Here is a 20572-nt window from a genome sequence, read left to right as displayed (position 1 = left end):
CTGCATCTGCCACTTCCTCTGACAGTTAATTCCACATACAAACCAACTTCTGTGTGAAAACATTGCCCCTCAAGTCTGCTTTAAATCTTTCACCTCTCTAGGGAAAATAAAAATATGCTCCCTAGTTTTAAACTTCCCCATCCTAGGGAAACGATACCTTATCTATCCCCCTCATGGTTTTATAAACCTCTATAAGGTCACTCTTCAACCTCCTATCCTCCAATGAAAAAAGACCCATCCTATCCAGCCTCTCAAACTCTTCATTCCCAGCAACATTCTGGTAAATCTTTCGAATCCCTATCCAGTTCAATAATATCCTTCCCATAACATGGTGACCAGAAGTGCACACAGTACTTCAGAAGAGACCTCCCCAGTGCCCTGTACAATCTCAACATGTTGTTCCAATTCCTATACTCAAAGGTCTGAGCAATGAAGGCAAGCATACTGAATGCCTTCTTAAACACCCTATGTACACGTGATGCAAACTTCATAGAATCATGTATCTGAACCCTGAGTGTCTCTTTTCGACAGCACAGCCCAAGGTCCTATTTTTTGTTCAAGATTGTCACAGTAGCTTTGAATGGCAGAGCAATGCGATGGGCTGAATGGCCTACTATGGACATTTAACTGAGCTTTTTAAATTCCACCCTCTATAACTAATGTTCTCGTTTGATGAAAGGGAGTTAATTAAATGGAAGTAAATATTCATGCACAGTCATTCAAAAAAAGAGTCCTGATCAATATTTGCTCGAATAAAGCAGAGGGTCACTCTGAGAGCTTAATTGTGCTTCTTTGCTACATTCAAACACTTCAAAGATGTTTCATTGCCCCGTAAAGCAGTTCACTCAAGCTTGGGACAAGCGTTAGAGAAACGCAAGTTGTTATTTTTAGTTTTAGTTTGCCTGGGGGCTGGGGGGATTGTAAAGAAAGTGGGGTAAAAAATGCCAGAACAGTAGTGGGTAATTGATGAAGAGGGTGAAAGCTGCTGTTTTGTTGCAGGAGGCTGTCACAGGGACACAGAAATTACTTGGGAGGGGGAAGGAAATCAGCAGGTCTGACAGCATCTACGGAGAGAAAGCAGAGTTAACCTTTCGGGTTCAGTGATCCCCAGAAATGTTAGTGAGAAAGGCGGCCTTTCAGCCCATCGTCTCTGCACCGCTTCTCTCAGTGTTCTGACTTTGTAACAATTCCTTGCCTTTACCCCATACATCTGCACTCCGTTTTTATCGAATTCCCTCTTGAACGCCTCAAATGAACCTGCCTCCGTCAGATATCAGGCAGTGCATTCCACACCCGAACTACCTGCTGTGTGGATAATAAAATCTCAGGTTGCGTTCGCTTCTTCTGTTAAAAACGTTCCAACATGGACCGTTGTTTTTTTTTCCCCTCTCGGTCTCCAGTCGTTCAGTGGGAGGGGAGGTCCCACTGATTGACATGGGGTGTGTGGCCAAGCACAGTGAGGGTGTTGCGCCGGGAGCCAGTGAATGGGGTGGCGGAAAGAGCTGTGAAAGCGGTGCAGTGAGAGACAGGACACACACGAGAGAGAGAGAGAGAGAAGCGAAGCGAGGAACAGCAAAGGACATGGCATCCAAGTGCCCGAAATGCGAAAAGACTGTGTACTTCGGTAAGTATGGAGCAACCGTAACCATGAGGAGAGCAGCGTGGCAGATAGCAGGCTGCATGGAGAGAGGGAGAGAGTGAGTGAGAGAGAGAGAAAAGGCTCACTGCTTATACTTAGCTCTGTCGGTGCAGTGTCAGGCGGCTACCAATGTATCCTTTTTACAGACAGTGACTGCAATACTGAGGCAGAAAGGAGCTACCTCAACCGGCACTAATCCCAAAATTATTCTCCCACCCCACCCCCAAACAAGGGACTGAGAACAGAACTAACTCCTCTTTGATCCTCAAAACAATTTAAAAAAACTAATGCTTATTGTAATTACGGATTTTAGTGGGTGGGTATGCGGTTTATTACAGAGACTGGGAGGAAGAGGGGAATCTCTCAATCTTGTTCTGAACACATTTTTATTTCTTTATAATTATGGGTTTGCAAACTCATTTTTGTCTTGCAATTCTGGTTTGAAAACTCATTGCTGTGTGTGTTTTTTTTGAAATGCGGACGCTGTTAGCTGTACGGAGACCTTGGAAGCGAATTTCTTTATAATTATGGTTTGCAAACTCATTTTTGTCTTGCAATTCTGGTTTGAAAACTCATTGCTGTGTGTGTTTTTTTGAAATGCGGACGCTGTTAGCTGTACGGAGACCTTGGAAGCGATACTGGATTTTGAAACAAATGACTTGCCATTCAATGCAAGAGGGTACAGGGCGTACAGGAGGCAGGGAAGGGGAGAATGCAGGAGACCGAGTTCAAATGTCTCAGAGAGCCAGTGCTGGAGGCGAGTGGCCGCGTCCTCCTGCTTGCACCATCTTGAGTGAAACTGGAGGGAGGGAGAAACCAATTTGTTTTTTTAAAATTACTCTCCTCACCCCCATTCCCTGGGAGGGGAGGGGTAGAATCTGGGAAGCACACTGAGTGACTGCCTCTATCTCAGATACTCAGGGTGTGTGCCCATCCCCACACTGTCACATCCTTTGATCCTTCTGAGGCTAGACTTGAAATGGATCAAAATCCTTTTTAAGTAAAATGGCCCATTTTTTCTCTGTCATTAACTGGTGAAACCAGTGTTCAAACGTGCAATTGCTTTTCTTTTGTAATGCTTGGAATCTTCAGCAATGGATGTGTTCACTGAAGGAGTGTTTAGCTGCCTTCCCCAGCTCTAGCCTCATCGCCAATGTATGTAATATAAAATTTTTGTCTTCCTTTTTGGATATTCATCCAATGCTTATTGAAAATGATTAGTGATCGGGTTTCCCACCAGCCACTCAGACAGTTCGTTCCAGATCACGACTTTGTGAACAGAATACTGCGTAAATTAAGAGAGGAATTTGAAGTCATGATTATTTGGCACAGTCTCCCACCCCCACCCATTTGTGTCTCTCCCTGCATTTCTGGGCAAGAAATCAATTGATTTCACCTGTCTTTCGTGTTAATCACCCCTATTTATTTATCCCAGAATCAAACAACCACAGTATTTCAGCCTGTGATTTTCAATCAACCATGTTTCTTTCTACTCCAGCCCTGGGATCAGTGAACACTGTTTCCAATCTAGCCCCTTAGTTTTTTTTTAAAATCCAGGGTCAGGTTCTGGGCAGGAATATTAAGTTTGAGCTTCAGCCCAGGTACCATTGAGGGGGTTGCACTGCTGTTAGGTTTGACTGACAAAATAAGAATCATCCCAGCGATGAGGCACTTCAGTTACTGGGATCGAATGGACAAGCTTGGGTCTGTTTCGCTGGGAGGGGACATGGCTGAGAAAAGATTTGATGAGCATTTTTCAAAATTTAAGAGGTATCTGGAAAGGGAGAAACTGATCCCACTTGTAAAAGGATCAAGAATCAGAAACCAGAGGGCATGGTTTCAAACTGTTCTGCAAAACCAGCAAATAAAATGCAAGAAAATACTTATTCCAACAATGAGTAGTTGGAGTGTGAAATACACTACCTAGAAATGTGGTGAAGGCAGGTTCAACTGACATTCAAGTGGGACATTAGATGATTGTTTCTACTGAAACAAATGTGCAAGGGTCAAAGGGAAAGATTGGCACTGTCAAACTACTGTCTCGAGCTAGTATGAACAGAATAGGCCAAATGGCCTTGTAACAATTCTGTGATTCTGTGAGAATTGATTTAAGCTTGGGAATTATTGGGAGCTTTGATCCGTTATTTATAAGTAACTTCAGTCATCGTTTTCAAAAGTGAATTGGAGAAATTTTTTTTTGTAAAATTGCATGAGAAAACAACGCAATCTGCCTGCTGTGACCCTTCTGCACACTCTGCAGGAGCAGTGTCCTCTCTTCCCTTGACACTTGAAGCTTAATTGTCCCTGGGGCTTACTTGTGGACTCCAGTCAATCTGACGTCTGTTGTTGATTAAGTGTGGGAATGTGCAAGTCACTTTCAGCAATTCTCTGACAGCCTGACACACGAGTGTAATTTTATACACGCCTTTGGCAGGACCTCCCAGCAGCTCCACCTGTGCTCAAATACATTGCTAACTGAGGAAGCTGTTCGTAAGGCGATCTGGTTTCATCTCTGCTTTAACCATAATTGTCTCAAAGTACATATTGTCGTGCATTAATATTCCTTTATTGAGATGTGGGTGGCAATGGTGTAGTTTTGTTGCCTGTTCTTAATTCACCTTTGAATGTTTGTCTTATTTTGAAGGGTAATTAAACAGTCACAGAATCCCTACAGTGTGGAAGCAGGCTATTCAGCCCATCGACTCCATATTGATATTCTGAAGAACATCCCACCCAGACCTGCTGTCCCTACACTATCCTTGTAACCCTACATTTCCCATGGCTAACCCACCTAGCCTGCACATCCCTGTACGCTGTGGGCAATTTAGCATGGCAAATCCACCTAACCACATCTTTGGACCACGGGAGGATACTAGAACACCTGCAGGAAACCCATGCAAACAGAATATGCAAACGTCACACAGACAGTAGTTTTTAGGCTGGGGCTGTGAGGAGGCACCTGTGACTGTAGGTCCATCTGGGTGAGGACAGCAAAGTTCCCTCCCTAAAGAGCATTAGTGTGTTTTTATGACTATAAGCAATGATTGTCACTAGCAGAGTGGTTAGAGTCCCTGCCTGATACACGGGAGACTGAGGTTCAGTTCTCCACTGGGGAGAGAGTGATTGCTGTATATGTTACAGACCAGACCAAACCCCCTCAAAATGTATTAAGATGATAGCCTGGACCACAAATTCCAGGTGCAATTCAACTGATCAAACTACCAGTCTTGAAGCAAATTATTCTTATACTCCAGTTAATATACAGACAAAATAAGAATTAAAAAAAATAGCTCAACCATAACTCTATCAAAATACTTAACAAGGTAATACATATTATCAGAGGTTCAGTGGTTAGCACTGCTGCCTTACAGTGATTTGGATTTGACTCCAGCCTCCGGCAACTGTCTGTGTGGAGTTTGTGCATGCTCCCCATGTCTGTGTGGGTTTCCTCCAGGTACTCCAGTTTCCTCCCACAGTCCAAAGATGTGTAGATTAGGTGGATTAGCTATGCTAAATTACCCATTGTATCCAGGGATGTGTCAGGTGTGTTAGTCATGGGAAATGCATGATTATAGGATTGGGTCTGGGTGGGATGCTCTTTGGAGGGTTGGTGTGGACCTGTTGGGCTGAATGGCCTGTTTGCACACTGTGGGAATTCTATATTAATAAAAAATGTTAACTGCCATTGATTAATTCTTCCAAGATAGTAAAATCTCATAAACACAGCCTTGGCAAAGGCAAATTTGGTGAAACAGATTGTCTCGTGTGCAATATACCTCCAATCTAGGAGGAAAGAACATCAAGAGAAATCTGAGTGAGAAAGAAAGAACACAAGTGTTTTGCTATAGCTGGGAGAGATGTGTTTCAGCTTCCAAACCCCAACAGCTATTGAAAGCTAAACTAAAATCCTGATTTTGTGGGTGCTTGACACCCACCCATTCAGGCTGCTTCTATTGTCCTAACGTTTAAGAAAAAAAACCTGTTTACTTTATTGGCTCAGAACAGACCGCTCAGCACCTCTGTTTCAACCTCTCTTCATAAATAAAACCAGGACAAAATGCACCTCTTAAAGTCACAGTATTGTCCTATCTAGAAATAAGGATATTTTATAACCTGCATAGTCCAGATTGACTGAAGGGCCTTTTTTTTAAACCCTGTACTGTAAACATCTATGATTCTATGGTTGCCAATGGGCTAACCTTTTGAGTTCCAGATTTATTCATTGAATTCAGATTTCACTTTCTTCCAACTTTGAACACGTGCTCTTGCTCAATCTCTCACTCACCTTTCCCCGCCCACTCCAGTGTCAGTGGTTTACTCAGCCAATGATGGAGCTCTGTCAAGGATGCCAATGCAGGCAAGGTGGGTCCGAACAGCAACATTCTGCTCTGTAGCAATTCTGTAACCCTGTGCTCCAGTAAGAATTGATTTGAGGCCTGGGATTACTGCGAGCTTGCTCTCACGTTCTTTCTAATTAACCTGTCAGCAGAATTCCATAATCAATCTTGGGGAAACCAGAAGCACTGTGGGTTTTGCCAGATTAGGGAGGGGTGGCACGGTGGCTCAGTGGTTAGCACTGCTGCCTCACAGCACCAGGGACCCTGGTTCAGTTCCTGCCTCTGTGTGGAGTTTGCACATTCTCCCCGTGTCTGCGTGGGTTTCCTCCGGGTGCTCCGGTTTCCTCCCACAGTCCAAAGATGTGCAGGTCAGGTGAATTGGCCATGCTAAATTGCCCATAGTGTCAGATGCATTGGTCAGGGGTAAATATAGGGTAGGGGAATGGGTCTGGGTGGATTACTCTTTGGAGGGTTGGCATGGACTTGTTGGGCTGAAGGGCCTGTTTCCAGACTGTAGGGAATCTAATTTAATAATACTGATCCGCACCCAGGTGGGATTGTAGAATCATGTATTAATACAGTGCAGGAAGAGGCTATTCAGCCCATCGTGCCTGCACCGCTTCTATTCCCCAGTGTGAATCTCCAGCCTTATCCCCACATCCCTTGCACACCATATCTATCCAAATAACCATCCAGTGCCCCTCTTGAATGCCTCAATTGAACCTGTACATTTCCACCATATTTCAAGGCAGTACATTCCATGCCCTAACTACTCGCTGAGTGAAAAAGTAATTTCATTGTTTAATTTGTGCATTATTTTAAATCTCTTGTTCCCTCTACAAGAAGGAACTGCTTCTCCCTTTCTACTCTATCCAGCCCCCACTCGTGATTTCGAAACCTCTATCTAATCTCCCTCTCAGTCGCCTTCTGTAAGGAGAACCGTCCCAAGTTCTTCAATCTGTCCTTACCACTGAAGTTTCTCATTCCTGGAACCCTCCTTGCAAATCATCTCTGCACTCCAATGCATTCACATCCTTCATGTAATGTGGCACCTGCAACTATACATCATAATAGTCCAGCTGAGGTCGAGCAAGTGCCTTGTACAAATTTAAAATCACCTCCTTGTTCTTGAACTGTATGCCCCTAATAACAAAGCCGATGACACTGTATGCTTTATTCATTACACTGGACACGTTTGCAAGAGTGCAAATTCTGCCATGTCCCTGCTTCCTATTTGGTGAGTGTTCTTAATCTCTACAAAGAGCGATTGATTCTTGACTAGTGATGCTGCTGAGGAAAGGAGACCCAGAGGGATTTGAGGTGGGGGAGGAATTGGAGAAATCAAACTCCAATTAAGCAGTACTTAAAGGGCCACAGTTTGTATTGGCGAGGTCCAGCGAGGGCATTGGTGAAAGCGAGATGGCGTCGAAGAATGGTGGCTTCTGTTTCAGCAGGGGTGGCATGGCAAAGGGAACTCGAGTCTGGCTACCAAGCTTATGGTCTGTGACAGAGCACTTAGAGTCATAGAGGTGTACAGTATGGAAACAGACCCTTCAGTCTAATCTGACCACATATCCTAAATTAATCTAGTCCCATTTGCCAACATTTGGCCCATATCCCTTAACAAGAAGTACTGTAAAGTTGGACACTTGCTTTATTTCCTCATTTTTCTGCCTTTATATTCTGTGTTTTGGTTTAATTTTCTGTGTTTTAAGATGGCATCAGAGAGTGGTGACACTGTACAACACTTTCCACTGTATTTTTGTAATGAGATACACGTGACAATAAATAACTCAAACTCATTAGGGGCCAAATAGGAGATGACAGAATAAGCAGGCTTGTACAGACAGTTGAGCAGGCAAGCTGAGAATTGTGGCTATCTCATATCATCTGCTACGCCCTGCATTTTGGCAGCCCACATGGTGTTATTTAAACGTTCAAATGTCACATTAACATTTCCTCCTCCTTGTCATTCCAGTAACTGAGCAATTTGAGAGTGGTGTGGCCTGTGTAGCCTCTTTGGGAGCAGGAGGTGACAATGAGCCAGTATTTCCTAAAACTCTCCATTGACTGGGAGTTGCCTCAGTACAACGCACTCTGTTGTAGACTCATAGCTAGAGATGGATCACCCTGATGAACCAATGTCAGAGTGCTTTCTCTTTATCCAGTCATTCTTATGTTGCCAGGCCACTTTTGGAGTGGCTAGCGCACACTGTCAAAGCTTGCTGCCAATAGTAAGTTCATCAATAGTTGGGGGATATCGGGACAGAATTGCTGGCTTGTTTTGTTTTCAGGGTATCCGCCCCTGTTCAGTGGGTAGTGCTCTCACCTCTGAGTCTGAAAGTTAAGGGGTTTGAGTCCCCCAGACACTGAGAGGTGGAGGTTGGCTGACTCTACAATCTTCGGCATACTAACTTTCAGAGGGGACAAATGAGGATTTTTCCCTCGGGTGGGAAGGACGAGCATTTGCAGAATATTTGTAGGATTTCTTCAGGATTTCAGTAGCTGGGGAGCTCTGGGGCACAGGATTATTTTCTGGACAGCTCTTCGAGCTTGCAGATATTTCTCCCTGCAAATAATTTGAAACCCACTAATTTAGCAGACCTTTCTACCTTAGTGAGCATTGATATACTTGTTAGTGCAGTCCAGCTGTGGAAACATAACTCAAGCCATTCTAGCCAGCAACTAGCATGCTACACCCATGAACAAGGGACCAAAACAGGAAAAATATTCCTTTGGCTTTATTTTTTACAAACCTGCTCAATGACCCATCAGAAGATATTTTACAACTTGAGGCATTAATGTGGGGAGGATAACTTGCCAGCTTCTCCACACTGTTATAGAATTTCTGTACTGTTTTATGAAAATAAGCAGCCTTTGTTATAAAATGAAATGAGACCAATTAGTTACAGTGGTAAATCACAGAAACCAATAATGGATAAAGCAGCACTCCGGGGTGGAGAGACAACTTGAGAGTAGGAGGTTGCGAGTGTCGATTGAACCTTCACCCCTGGCTGCTGGGAAATATATTAGCACGCATTTAGAGTCCAACTCATTTGCACCGACCTGACATCTCAGTCTGATCTAGTTTCATTTGCCAGCATTTGGCCCATATTCCTCTCAACCCTTCCTATTCATAAACCCATCCTTTACCCCTCAGGTCCTTTTATAAATCTTTCTCCTCTCGCCCTAAATATCTGCTGATGGGCCACTGAGTCAATGTTGACAAAATCCTTTTATTGGTCTTTTCTCAGCGGTGGCTCCCTGCCATCTGGTCAGGAGGTTATGGGTTAAAGCCCCACTCCCAAGGTGTGAGCCTGAAGTCATAGGAACATAGGAATTAGGAGCGAAAGTACTTCATTGGTGCAAGTCGCCGTGGAATGTCTGAGGTCAGGGTCAAATTTATAGAAAGAATTGGACAGCACGTGGGGCTAAGGGGATAGAGAGGGATAATACGACTGACTACACTGCTGTGCTGAGGGCTGAATGTGTTTGTCCTTCTTTGCTGCAGTTACTCATTAGCTTGCTGCAGAGAACATTTGAGGATCAGGAGTAGGCCATTCAGAGCCTGTTCCGCCACGATTCGCTAAGATTGTGGCGGATCTGTGGTCTAACTCCATAAACCTGCCTTTGGCCCATATCCCTTAATATCTTTGTTTAACAAAAATTAATCTACTAAAAACTGACCCAACTGATCCATTTGTAGACGAGAGTTCCAAACATTTCCCACCCTTTGTGTGTAAAAGTGTTTCCTAACATCTCTCCTGAACACTCTGGCCCTAATTCTCAGACTATGCCCCGTTCTCGAACCCCCAAGCGGTGGAAATAGTTTATTTTTATCAACCCTGTCCTTGCCTGTTACTATGTTGAAGACTTCAATCAGATCACTCCTTAACCTAAGTTCTAGAGAAAGCAGGCTTAATTTGTGTAAACTCTCCTCTCCTCAAACTTAACCTCTGAAGTCCAGGTGTTATTCTTGTATTCCCTCCAAGCACAATATATGCTTCCCAAAGGTATGAGCAAGGGATAGATAGAGATGTATGGAAAGTAGCAGCAATAGGTCGCCGTGAGTAAATAAAAAGCCATCTTAACATTTTACTAAACTGTAAATGTTGCACTGCATGGAATAAACAGTGGATACCACGCAAAAATCGAAAACTCATGATGATTTTTAGTGGGACTGTAGCTGGATAGAGACATGATTACTGCTCCATGAGTAAGCCATATAGAGCTTCACTCTTTTCATCGCACGTTGGGCTGGAGGCTTTGAATCCCAGCAGCAGGAAAGAACTAGCATTGGTACAGCATCTTTCACAGTCACAGTACATCCTGAGCACTCCCCCCACCTAGGGCAATGAATTCTTTTTGAAGAGCAGGAAACAGATTCAGAGTTGTTTGTGGATGCTGTCCTGAAATGTTAAAATCTCCTGTCATCTGGTATTCTTATAAATAACTGGATGGGTGATTGCAATCTCTGAGGAATGCTAGACAGAGTTAGGATGGAGCAGATGGGCTATGCTGGGTTGTCATGGCAACAGACTAGCAAAGTAATAGCGATAGCCCGATTTTGGAGGAGGCAACAATGAAGGATTATTTTGGGACTGGGAGGGAAAGCTACACAGCTCTTGGGAATGATGTGATTATGATATTGCTAATGACAGAGAGTGGGCTGTCAGGGTTTCTCAGAGTACAACAGCTGGGCTATAACCGAATTGACTCCCGTCCAAACCTTTCTGAATGAATGCCCTTTTAGTTCAACAGAATCCTTGGCTCAATGCAGAGTCACGCAACAGTGGAAGGTGAGGGGAGATGGCAGCCTATTATTCATTGTGAGGGCTGGTTTATTTTGGGAGCAGTTCTGACAAATGTTATCCGCGCAGTAAAATATTAAAATGTTTGGGTTTTTTTGATTAAACGGTGTCAGCCAGAGGGGAACAGAAGCCAAATGGAATGGTTGCAGTGAGGGATTTGCCATAGCAGTTAGTCAGTGTGGGAGGGAGGAATACAAGGGTGTCTTTTATCACCCACCTGTCATCCCATCTCCTTGTGACTATTAGCTGGCAAGCTTTTCAGATTTCCATTGGGAATCTCTGCTATCCATCTCCATTTCCTCTGGGGAAAGAATAAACAAGACCGCATTGTGCCAGAACAGGGATGATCTTTCAATGCCTGTTGCTCGGGTACTTGATATTTTATAAACTGCCCTTGAATCCACGAAAATACTCAGTTGCTCCCTGCTGTGTCGATGGTTTTGAACTTAGAGTCGTACAGCACGGAAACAGATCTTTCAGCCCAACTCGTCCCATGCTGACCAGATTTCCTAAACTGAACTAGTCCCATTTGCCATCATTCGGCCTATATCTCTAAGTCCTTCCTATCCACATACCTTTCCAAATGTCTTTCAAATGTTGTAATGGTACCTGTCTCCACTACTTCCTCTGGCAGCTTGTTCCATATATGCATCGCCTTCCAGGTTCCTTTTTAAATCTTTCCCCCCTCACCTTAACCCATCTAGGTTTGGACTCCCCTATGCTGGGGGATAAACCTTTGCTATTTACTTTACCTATGCCCCTCGTGATTTTATAAGATCACCTTCAGATACTCCAGTGAAAAATGTTGACTGGATTATGGAATGGAGAAAGTGAGGGTGTCAGATGTTGGAGATAAGAGTCAAGAGTGCGGTGCTGAAAAAGCACAGTGGTCAGGCAGCATCTGAGGAGCAGGAGAGTCAACATTTTGAGCATGAGCTATGGATTGGGATTACTGCCTGCAGTCCCTTGGAGACCGTGAATGCTTTACACATTATTTATAAAACCCAGTGCTTCTGAGATGGTTAAATTGTCACTCATGATATTGTTAATAAGTAACTACAAAGATTGGAGTATAGCCCAGGACTTTGGTCTGTGTCACAATCTCTTCACTCTTCTATTTTCCAGTTATACCAATATAATGTTTATCTGACACGTTAAAAGAGATGCTGAAATCAGGATCACAAATGATCGAAACCATTGGGAGAAAAATGGGATGTCTCGACTCTTGAGGCCTCATGGGCTGCAGTAGGTTTCATTGGGCTTTGTCAGGGCTGTGTGGGCCACCTATTGAGGACAAGAATGGGAGGGCAAACAGACTGCTGGCCTTTATTTCAAAGGGAATGGAGTATAAAAATAGGGAGATTTTACTAAAACTAGGTAAGGCACTTGTCAGCCCATAGCTGGAATACTGTGAACGTTTTTGGGCCCCTTATAATGTCATAGATTCATACAGCAAAGATTCTTCGGTCCAACTCATTCATGCCACCCGACATCCCGATCTGAACTAGTCCCATTTGCTAGCATTTGGCCCATATCCCTCTAAACCCTTCCTAATCATGTACCCATCCAGATGCCTTTTAAATATTGTAACTGTACCCTCCTCCATTACTTCCTCTGGTAGCTCGTTCCATACACGCGCCACCCTCTGCGTGAAAAAGTTACCCCTCAAATTCCTTTTAAATTTTTCCCCTCTGAGTCAATGGAAGTGTGTCACTAACAGACACTAATCCACCAACTGAATTCATGTTTGAGTACTTGGTGAATGTGCTACTGTTCAGTTAAGATAAGATGGAAGTATGGCCGACATTCAAGTAAAACAGAGAGGGAGAGAGGAGGGAGGGAGGGAGAAGCTTTGTGAGAGAGTGGTAGTCCATCATTGTGGATCGAGTATTGGCGAGAGTGAATGGGCCGGAGGGGAGAGGTGTTTGGGATTGGGATTTGATTTGATTTATTATTGTCATGTGTACCGAGGTACAGTGAAAGCGTGCTATCCAGACAAATCGTACCTTACATATGTACAACAGGGTAATAGAACAGAATGCAGAATAGGAGAAAGTGAGGACTGCAGATCCTGCAATGTGTTGCTGGAAAAGCGCAGCAGGTCAGGCAGCATCCAAGGAGCAGGAGAATCAATGATTCGGGCATAAGCCCTTCTTCCTGAAGAAGCGCTTATGCCCGAAACGTCGATTCTCAGAATGCAGAATATAATGTTACAGCGACAGAGAAGGAGCACAGAAAAATCAACCCTAATATATGAGAGATCCATTCATAAGTCTGATAATAGTGAGGAAGAAGTTGTTCTTAAATCTGTTGGTATGTGTGTTCAAACAATTATGTCTTCTTGACGGAAGAGATTGGAAGTGAGTATAAAGACCCTGGGGGGGGTCTTTGATTATGTTGGCTGCTTTCCTGGGCTGCAGGAGGTGTAGACAGAGTCCATGGAAGGAAGGCTGGATTGCACAGTGGACTGGACTGCGTTCGCAACTCTGTCGTTCCTTGCGTTCTTGAGCTGGGAAGTGGGAATGAGCTGGGACAATAAAAGTGGGAGGAGTCTGAGAGATGGAATAGGCTGGAGAGAGGAGCAGCTCATATAGGAACAGATGAAGCCTATAGATCTAGCTGTTTTCCATTGTCGGGGTCAGCTATTAAGAGTTCCACTGGAAAGCCAAATCAGTCCCGACTATATCACCTCAAACTGGAGTCTGGAGACATAGAGATTTTTAAATGTCATTGACAACCTGTGAAGCTGATCTAAACTTGGACCAGTGCAGGAGAAACCAATCACGTGACAGCCACCAGCTTTGTCAACTGTGGAACCCCAGTTGGATTATTTGTAAGACAATGCCACAGCTTTGTGGGATACTGATACCAGTGTGTTATTCTCCACAATTTTCCATTTAAATTGACTTCAGCTTTTCAAACTGCCAGGGCTGGATTCAGGCTCCCATTCCCTGGATTATTAGTCGAACAACATAACCACTGGACCACATGAATAGGGAGATTGTTCACAGTTCTAATGTTCAACATTAGCCTTCCTGGTATTTTTCCCCATCTGTTTGGCTGGGACTATTCTTATTTTAAAAAAGGAACTGAATAGGAATGGATAAATAAGCAAAACCTTTTTTTTTATTTTTAGCAATGCAGGACAGGAACTGCTGTTGGATTTTCCTGGAGTGTGTCTGTCTCTGTTTTATCCATACAGTCTCTTACACCACATGCTCCATGCATTAAAAGGAGCGATTACAGTGTCAAAGGACACTACATCTGAGCTCTAATCCCAGTGAACCTCTAGATTGGTTCCGGTTCTCCTGTTTCCCCACATGCACACCCCCGACCCCCTTGGCACTGTGTAGCCAGGTGGACGTCCCTGATCAGAGTGGGCACACCCAGGCGCCAGGGAGGATTAGGTTCCCGCCAGCTGTGCCTGAGAGAAGCTGTGGGTGGGCATTTGGAAGAAATTCCGCTGGTGGGAATGCAGCCGGGTTTTAAGGAGCACAGACAACTGCTGTTGAGGGCAGACTGTTGGAGTGGGTGAGTGTAGTGGAGACTGACAGTCTGTGTATATGGATTAGTGGTGCTGGAAGAGCACAGCAGTTCAGGCAGCATCCAAGGAGCAGCGAAATCGATGTTTCGAGCAAAAGCCCTTCATCAGGAATATGTGTGTGCGCGTGTGTGTTTACAGCTAAGAATGCCCCTGGGAATATCTCCTGCTGCATTGGACAATTGCACTTACAAAACTGATCAAATTATTTAAAACATTCAGCAAGAAACCGTTCAATGTGCCATCTGGTCTAGTCCAGCATTTACATTCCCATCAATCCCCCTTTCATTAACCCGCAATCATCGATATTTTATCTGGAACATAGGCCTACTGCCTCGACTAAGGGTGTCACAGGTAGACAGGGTGATGAAGAAGGCATTTGGCACACTGGCCTTCATTGGTCAGAGCACTGAGTATAGGGGTTGGGACATCATGTTGCAGTTGTATAAGACATTGGTGAGGCCATGTTTGGAATATTGCCTACAATTGTGGTCGCCCTGCTATAGGAAGGATGTTATTAAACTGGAAAGGGTGCACAGGAAGATTGACAAGGATGTTATCGAGACTGGAAAGTTGAGGTTATAAGGAGAGGCTGGATAGGCTGCGACTTATTTCCCGGAAGCATAGGAGACTGAGGGTTGACCTTCTAGAGGTTTATAAAACCATGAGGAGCATAGATAAGTTGAATAGCCAAGGTCTTTTTCCTAGGGTAGGGGAGACCAAAACAGAAGGTGAGAGGGGAAAGATATGAAAGGGCCCTGAAGGGCACCTTTTTCATGTAGAGGGTGGTGCATGTATGGAATGAGCTGCCAGAGGAAGTGGTAGAAGTGAGTACAATTACAACATTTAAAAGACATTTAGGTGGGTACATGGATAGGAATCATTTAAAGGGATATGGACCAAATGCATGCAAATGGGACTAGTTCAGTTTACGAAAAGTGGTCAGTATAGACAGATTGGACAAATGGTCTGTTTCTGTGCTGTACGGCTCTATGACACTAGGGATACTACCACTGCACCACAAAGTCCCCAAATCCTCGTCCTACCATTCCATTTTCCCTCAGGTACTTCACAAGTTGCTCCTTAGTGGCTCTTTTCTTGTAATTTCCATTACTCTCATGTGGGAGTAAGCCCCACATTCCCACCATTCTCTGGGTTCAGAAGCTTCTCTACAATCCTGACCGAATTTGTTAGTATTAGTATTTATTAGTAAATAGAATTTCTTGTATTCATACCCCGCCACCCCACTTTTCAGACATGCTCACAAGTGGAGTTATGTACTGTGTACTCCCTTATCGATTCTCCTCCTCCTGCGCTTTATGTAAATCATTTAGCCTCGATTGTAGGAGAGCTGATCAGTAAATTTGTGGATGATACAAAAGTTGGTAGGGTGGTAAATAGTGTGGAGGATCGCCTCAGATTACAGGAGGATATTGACTGGTGTTCATATGGAATTCAGTCTGGATAAATGTGAGGTGAAGCACTTGGGCAGGACTAATAAGGCAAGTGTATACATGATGAACAGTGGAATCCTGGGAAGCACTGAGGATCACACGGACTCTGTGCATTTACACCAATCTCTTAACATATCTCAGGACAGGCAGTCAAAGTGGTTATGATCACAAAGTGATACTTCCCTTTATTAGCCGAGGCATAGAGTTTAAGAGCAGGGAGGAAATGCTGGAATTGGTATAAAACCTTGGTTAGGCCACAGTTAGAATATTATGTCCAGTTCTGGAATCCATATTATAGAAGGGATGTGACTGCACTGGAGAGGTGCCTAGGCTGGAGAGTTTGTTATGAAGAGAGATTAGATAGACTGTCATGATTTGGAGATGCTGGTGTCGGACTGGGATGTACAAAGTTAAAAATCACACAACACCAGGTTATAGTCCAACAGGTTTAATTGGTTTAATCACTAGCTTTCGGAGTGTCGCTCCTTCATCAGGCGATAGACTGTGGTTGCTCTCCTTAGAGCAGAGGAGATTGAGAGGGGACATGATTAAGATGGATAGAATTAAGAGGGGCATGGACAGAGTAGACAGGAAGAAACCTTTCCCCTTGATGGAGGGATCAATGACCAGGGGACATGGATTTAAGGTAAGGGGCAGAGGGTTTGGAGGGAGGGAAAAGAAATCCCACCCAGAGGGTGGTGGGAACCTGGAACACTCTGCCCATATGGGACAGTGAGGCAGAAACCCTCCTAACATTGAAGAAATATTTAATGTACACTATCAATGCCAAGGCAAACAAGGCTATAGGCCAAGTGCTGGAAAATGGGATTAGAATAGTTAGATGGTTGTTTTGATTGGCACAGTCTCAGTGGGCCGAAGAGCCTGTTTTGTGCTGTAGATCTCTGTGACTTATTTCAGGCTGCGCACACCCATGCAGAGAGACACCCACAGACAGACACACACACATCCCCAAGCAGACAGATGGACGGACAGACAGGCACACTCCCAACCAGACAGATACTGACATGTATGTTTCTAATGTTATCTCCATGGTCCTCTTGCTGAAGCTAGTCTGTTCACACGCCTCAGTAAAATATTAAAGGTACAGGTTTGTACGTCTAGCTGATTTTGACTCAAGCCATATTCCCCCCTCTCTCTCTCTCTCTCTCTCTCTCTCTCCCCCTCTCTCTCTCCCTCTGAGGTGCTGACAGATTCTGACAGATGTCTACATATTCCATTTGAAGCTCTGCAGCCTAGAATTTAAACCTTGCATACAGACACTGAGACCCTGTCAGCTTGCTCAGTAATGTCAAGCAGCTCCTTGTCAACTTGAGCTCTCCCTGTTCCTTCTCTCGAAGGAAAGCTATCATTGCTGCAAACAAGAGACCCGGAGATCTGGCCTGAACCTTAGTGGACAGTTCCCTGACCTTTGTCAGCTCTCCTCTAAAAACATGGATGCCTGAGGTTTCAGGCTCCATGAATCAGTGGAGGCCGCAGTTCACAATTACTGAGTGGGCAGACTGGGAGGGACACAATGACTTATTTATCTGTGGTTGGCCTCTGATTTGAATCATCCCTGCTAAATCAATCCATGCTATAGCTTTGGGAGTGGATTTAGAGAAATAGGCCTTTTGATCTAACTTGTCCATGCTGACCATGTTTCCTAACCTGAACTAATCCCATTTGCCTGTGATCGGCCCATATCTCTCTGAACCCTTCCTATCTGTGTACCTGTCCTAATGTCTTTTAAATGTTGTAATTTTACTCACCTCTCCCACTTCCTCTGGTACGTGCATCACCCTCTGTGTGAAAAAGTTGCCCCTCGTTTCCCTTCATGATCTTTCCCCACTCACCTGAAACCTATACCCTCTAGTTTTAGACTCCCTTACCCTGGGGAAAAGACCTTGGCTGTTCACCTTTATCTATGCCCCTTCATAATTTTATAAACCTCTAGAAGGTAATGCTCAGTCTTGTACGCTTCAGGGGACAAAAATGTCCCAGACTATCCAACTTAAACCGTCTAGTTTCCATGACATCCTTGTCAGTCTTTTTTACACCCTTTCTGGCTTAATAACATCCTTTCTATAACAGGGTGGCTAGAACTGAACAAGATATTCCAAATGTGGCCTTACCAATGTCCTGTACAGCTGCAACATGATGTCCCAACTTCTATACTCAGTGTTCTGACTAATGAAGGCAAGCATTCCAAATGCCTTCACTGCCCTGTCTACCTATGACACCATTTCAGCCCTCTTTGTCTCTGAATGAGGTGGTTGTTGGTTTGAGTGCCGTTCAGAGGGCGGGTGGTCTCCAACCTACAATTCCGGGTGAGATTTCCATATCCAGGGAGTGCTGCTCCCCTGAAGGGAAATGAGACGAAGACCTCTGCTGTCCTTTGCAGATCGGACCAGGATGAATCATGGTTCCCTGGCTGAAAGTTTATCTATGTCTTAAAACTGATTGGTCGACTCACTTTGCAGTTTCTAGAAGTTCGGGTTGCTGGCTAATCTCCTTCATCACAGCAGAGTCTACACTTCTCAAAGATATTCATAGGGTGGTGGTACTCAACTTTGGCAGCAGTGGGGGAGTATTGAGGATGTGACTGGTGCTAGGGAAATGTATGTCTCTCTCTTCTCTCCCAGTTAATAACTCAGTGGGAACAAACATGTGAGCAGGGAGTTGGGGTGTACCTTCTCTCGTGTGTGTGTGTGTGTGTGTGTGTGTGTGTGAGAGAGAGGTGATAGCTCCCATGACTGTGGCTGTGTTGGGGGAGCACATGAACTATAGGGAGACACTAAATAGGCTGGGGCAAAACCAATTTGGATTCACTCTCCCAGTGAGCTCCCGCAGCAATCCTATCCCACAGGCCCAGGGTGGGATCAGACTGTGCCTGCGCCACATCTCTCTCTGTTTCTGTCTCTTTCTCTCTGTCTGTCTCTCTCTGCCTCTGTCTCTGTGATTCTCTCTGTCTATCGGTCTTTGTTTCTCTCTTTCTGTCTCTCTGTTTCTCTTTCTCTGTCTCTGTGTCTGTGTGTGTCTGCCTCTTTCTCTGTCACTGTCTCTCTTATTTCTGTTACTGTCTCCATACCTCTGTCTCACAGTCTCTTTCTTTCTCTATCTCTGTCTCTCTCTCTCTCTCCCCCCACCTGTATATCTCTGTCTCTGTTGCAGGATGTGAGCTGTTGATTTAACTCTCATTCACACCCTCCATAGCAAGGGAGTGGTAGAATCTCGAGCGTTATCGACTGTAGTTCCTTATTTCCTGCCATTATTTCTGGTGGATTTCACTGCCGTTCCACCTTCTACACTGTGCGTCTGCTTCTATTCTTAGAAGACGGGTGACTAAATCCTGGCACAATATTTTAACTTTTAAGTAAACATCGATTATTTTTAAAACAAAAAGAAATCTTGGGCGGTTATTGTGGGGATGGTGACAGTTACTCTGTCAGCATGCACTACTGTTTAAAATAATTAAAGAAGGAAAAGGCACTTAGTATTAGGAGGAGGTCATTCGACCCCATCCTGTGGTAAAATGGATGGAGAGGACACTGGGCAAACAGAGGGTCAGAGGCAAGGACCACCACCACCACCCCTCCATGCTTAATCTGTAGCACTGATTTTCCCCGAATTGGGGCAAATGGAGGTGAGTCATGACCCTCAAGTGACCATAAGATTTATCAGCTTTGTAAATGAGGGGACAAATAAATCTTCTCACCTGGTTCTTTCTTGCTGATATGCCAAGAAGGGGGAAAGGGTTTGTCTCCAGGGCCATTTCTGTCGTCTCACCATCTGCCAGGGAGTGGAGAGCCATCACCAAGGTCCCCATTGAAAATGCAGTGCCAAGAACTGAACACCGTTTCGTGATCAGGCCTAACCACAGCTCCAGTCTGGTCTCCGGCCCTTCTTCTCCCATCCCTCTCAGGTAAAGAGCCACCATTTCTTTAACCACTTTGTCACACCACTGCACTCTTTGGCAAACATGTCTGGCTCGGGCTTGCTGCAGTGCACCAGCGAACCTCAGCACAAGCTGGAAGAACAAAATCTCATGTTCCACTTGGGAACTCGACAGCTTTAGAGCTCAATGTCGAGTTCAATAATTTTAGGCCCTGAGCACCTTCTCTAAAGATCTTACCCCCACCCCCCACACACACCAGGCCTTGTCATCACACATGCTGCTACCACAAACAATCCATTGTTAGCCACTAATTGTCCCCATTAGCAGCTGGGCATTTTCCTGGGTTGACCTTTATTCATTCCTTTGTTTGTCCAGATGTCTTTTCTCTCTTTTTCTCTCTCAGTTCCACCTATTGTTTACTCCTCATCCCTATCTTCAGCATATACAGTGTACCTAGCTACCATCAGTTCTGAAGAAGGATCACTGGGCTGGAAACATTAACTCTGTTTCTCCCTCTCCAAAGATCCTGCCAGACCTGCTGAGTTTTTCCAGCAATATTTGTTTCTGATTTCCAGTATTCACAGTTCTTTCCATTTTTTTGCTTCTTTAACCTTACATCTATAAAAATTATGAGATGCATAGATTGGATTGACTGTCAGAATCTTTTTTCCAGAGTTGAAATGCCTAAAACTAGGAGGCATATATTTAAGGTAACGGGTGGAAAGTTCAAAGGAGATGTGAGGGGCAAGTTTTTTTTATGCAGAGTGGTAGGAGTCTGAAAAGCACTCCCAGAATGATTGTGGAGGCAGATATGATAGGGGCATTTAAGGGACTTGTAGGTAAGCTCATGGATATGCAAGGAATGGAGGGATATGGTCCAAAGGCATTCAGAGAA

The 20572-nt window shown here is 44.5% G+C and overlaps 1 protein-coding gene across 2 annotated transcripts in view; it reads left to right on the top strand.

The window, feature by feature from the left end:
* Window positions 1-1370: 1370 nt before the first annotated feature.
* LOC122553880 (cysteine-rich protein 2-like) overlaps window positions 1371-20572 on the top strand; it is a 54480-nt gene continuing 35278 nt past the window's right edge. The window contains exon 1 of one of the 2 annotated variants that reach the window (XM_043698338.1): window positions 1371-1624. Coding sequence is in view for 1 of the 2 variants with exons in the window: in XM_043698337.1 (XP_043554272.1) it covers window positions 1435-1624 (190 nt within the window). In the remaining variant the exon portion in view is untranslated. The remainder of the gene's footprint in view (window positions 1625-20572) is intronic. The other variant, XM_043698337.1, reaches the window with a different exon arrangement.

The sequence above is a fragment of the Chiloscyllium plagiosum genome, chromosome 10, assembly GCF_004010195.1.
Source record: "Chiloscyllium plagiosum isolate BGI_BamShark_2017 chromosome 10, ASM401019v2, whole genome shotgun sequence".
NCBI classification, from domain to species: domain Eukaryota; kingdom Metazoa; phylum Chordata; class Chondrichthyes; order Orectolobiformes; family Hemiscylliidae; genus Chiloscyllium; species Chiloscyllium plagiosum.
The sequence above is the reverse complement of the archived record's forward strand: the minus strand, read 5'-3'. Positions and strand labels throughout refer to the sequence as shown.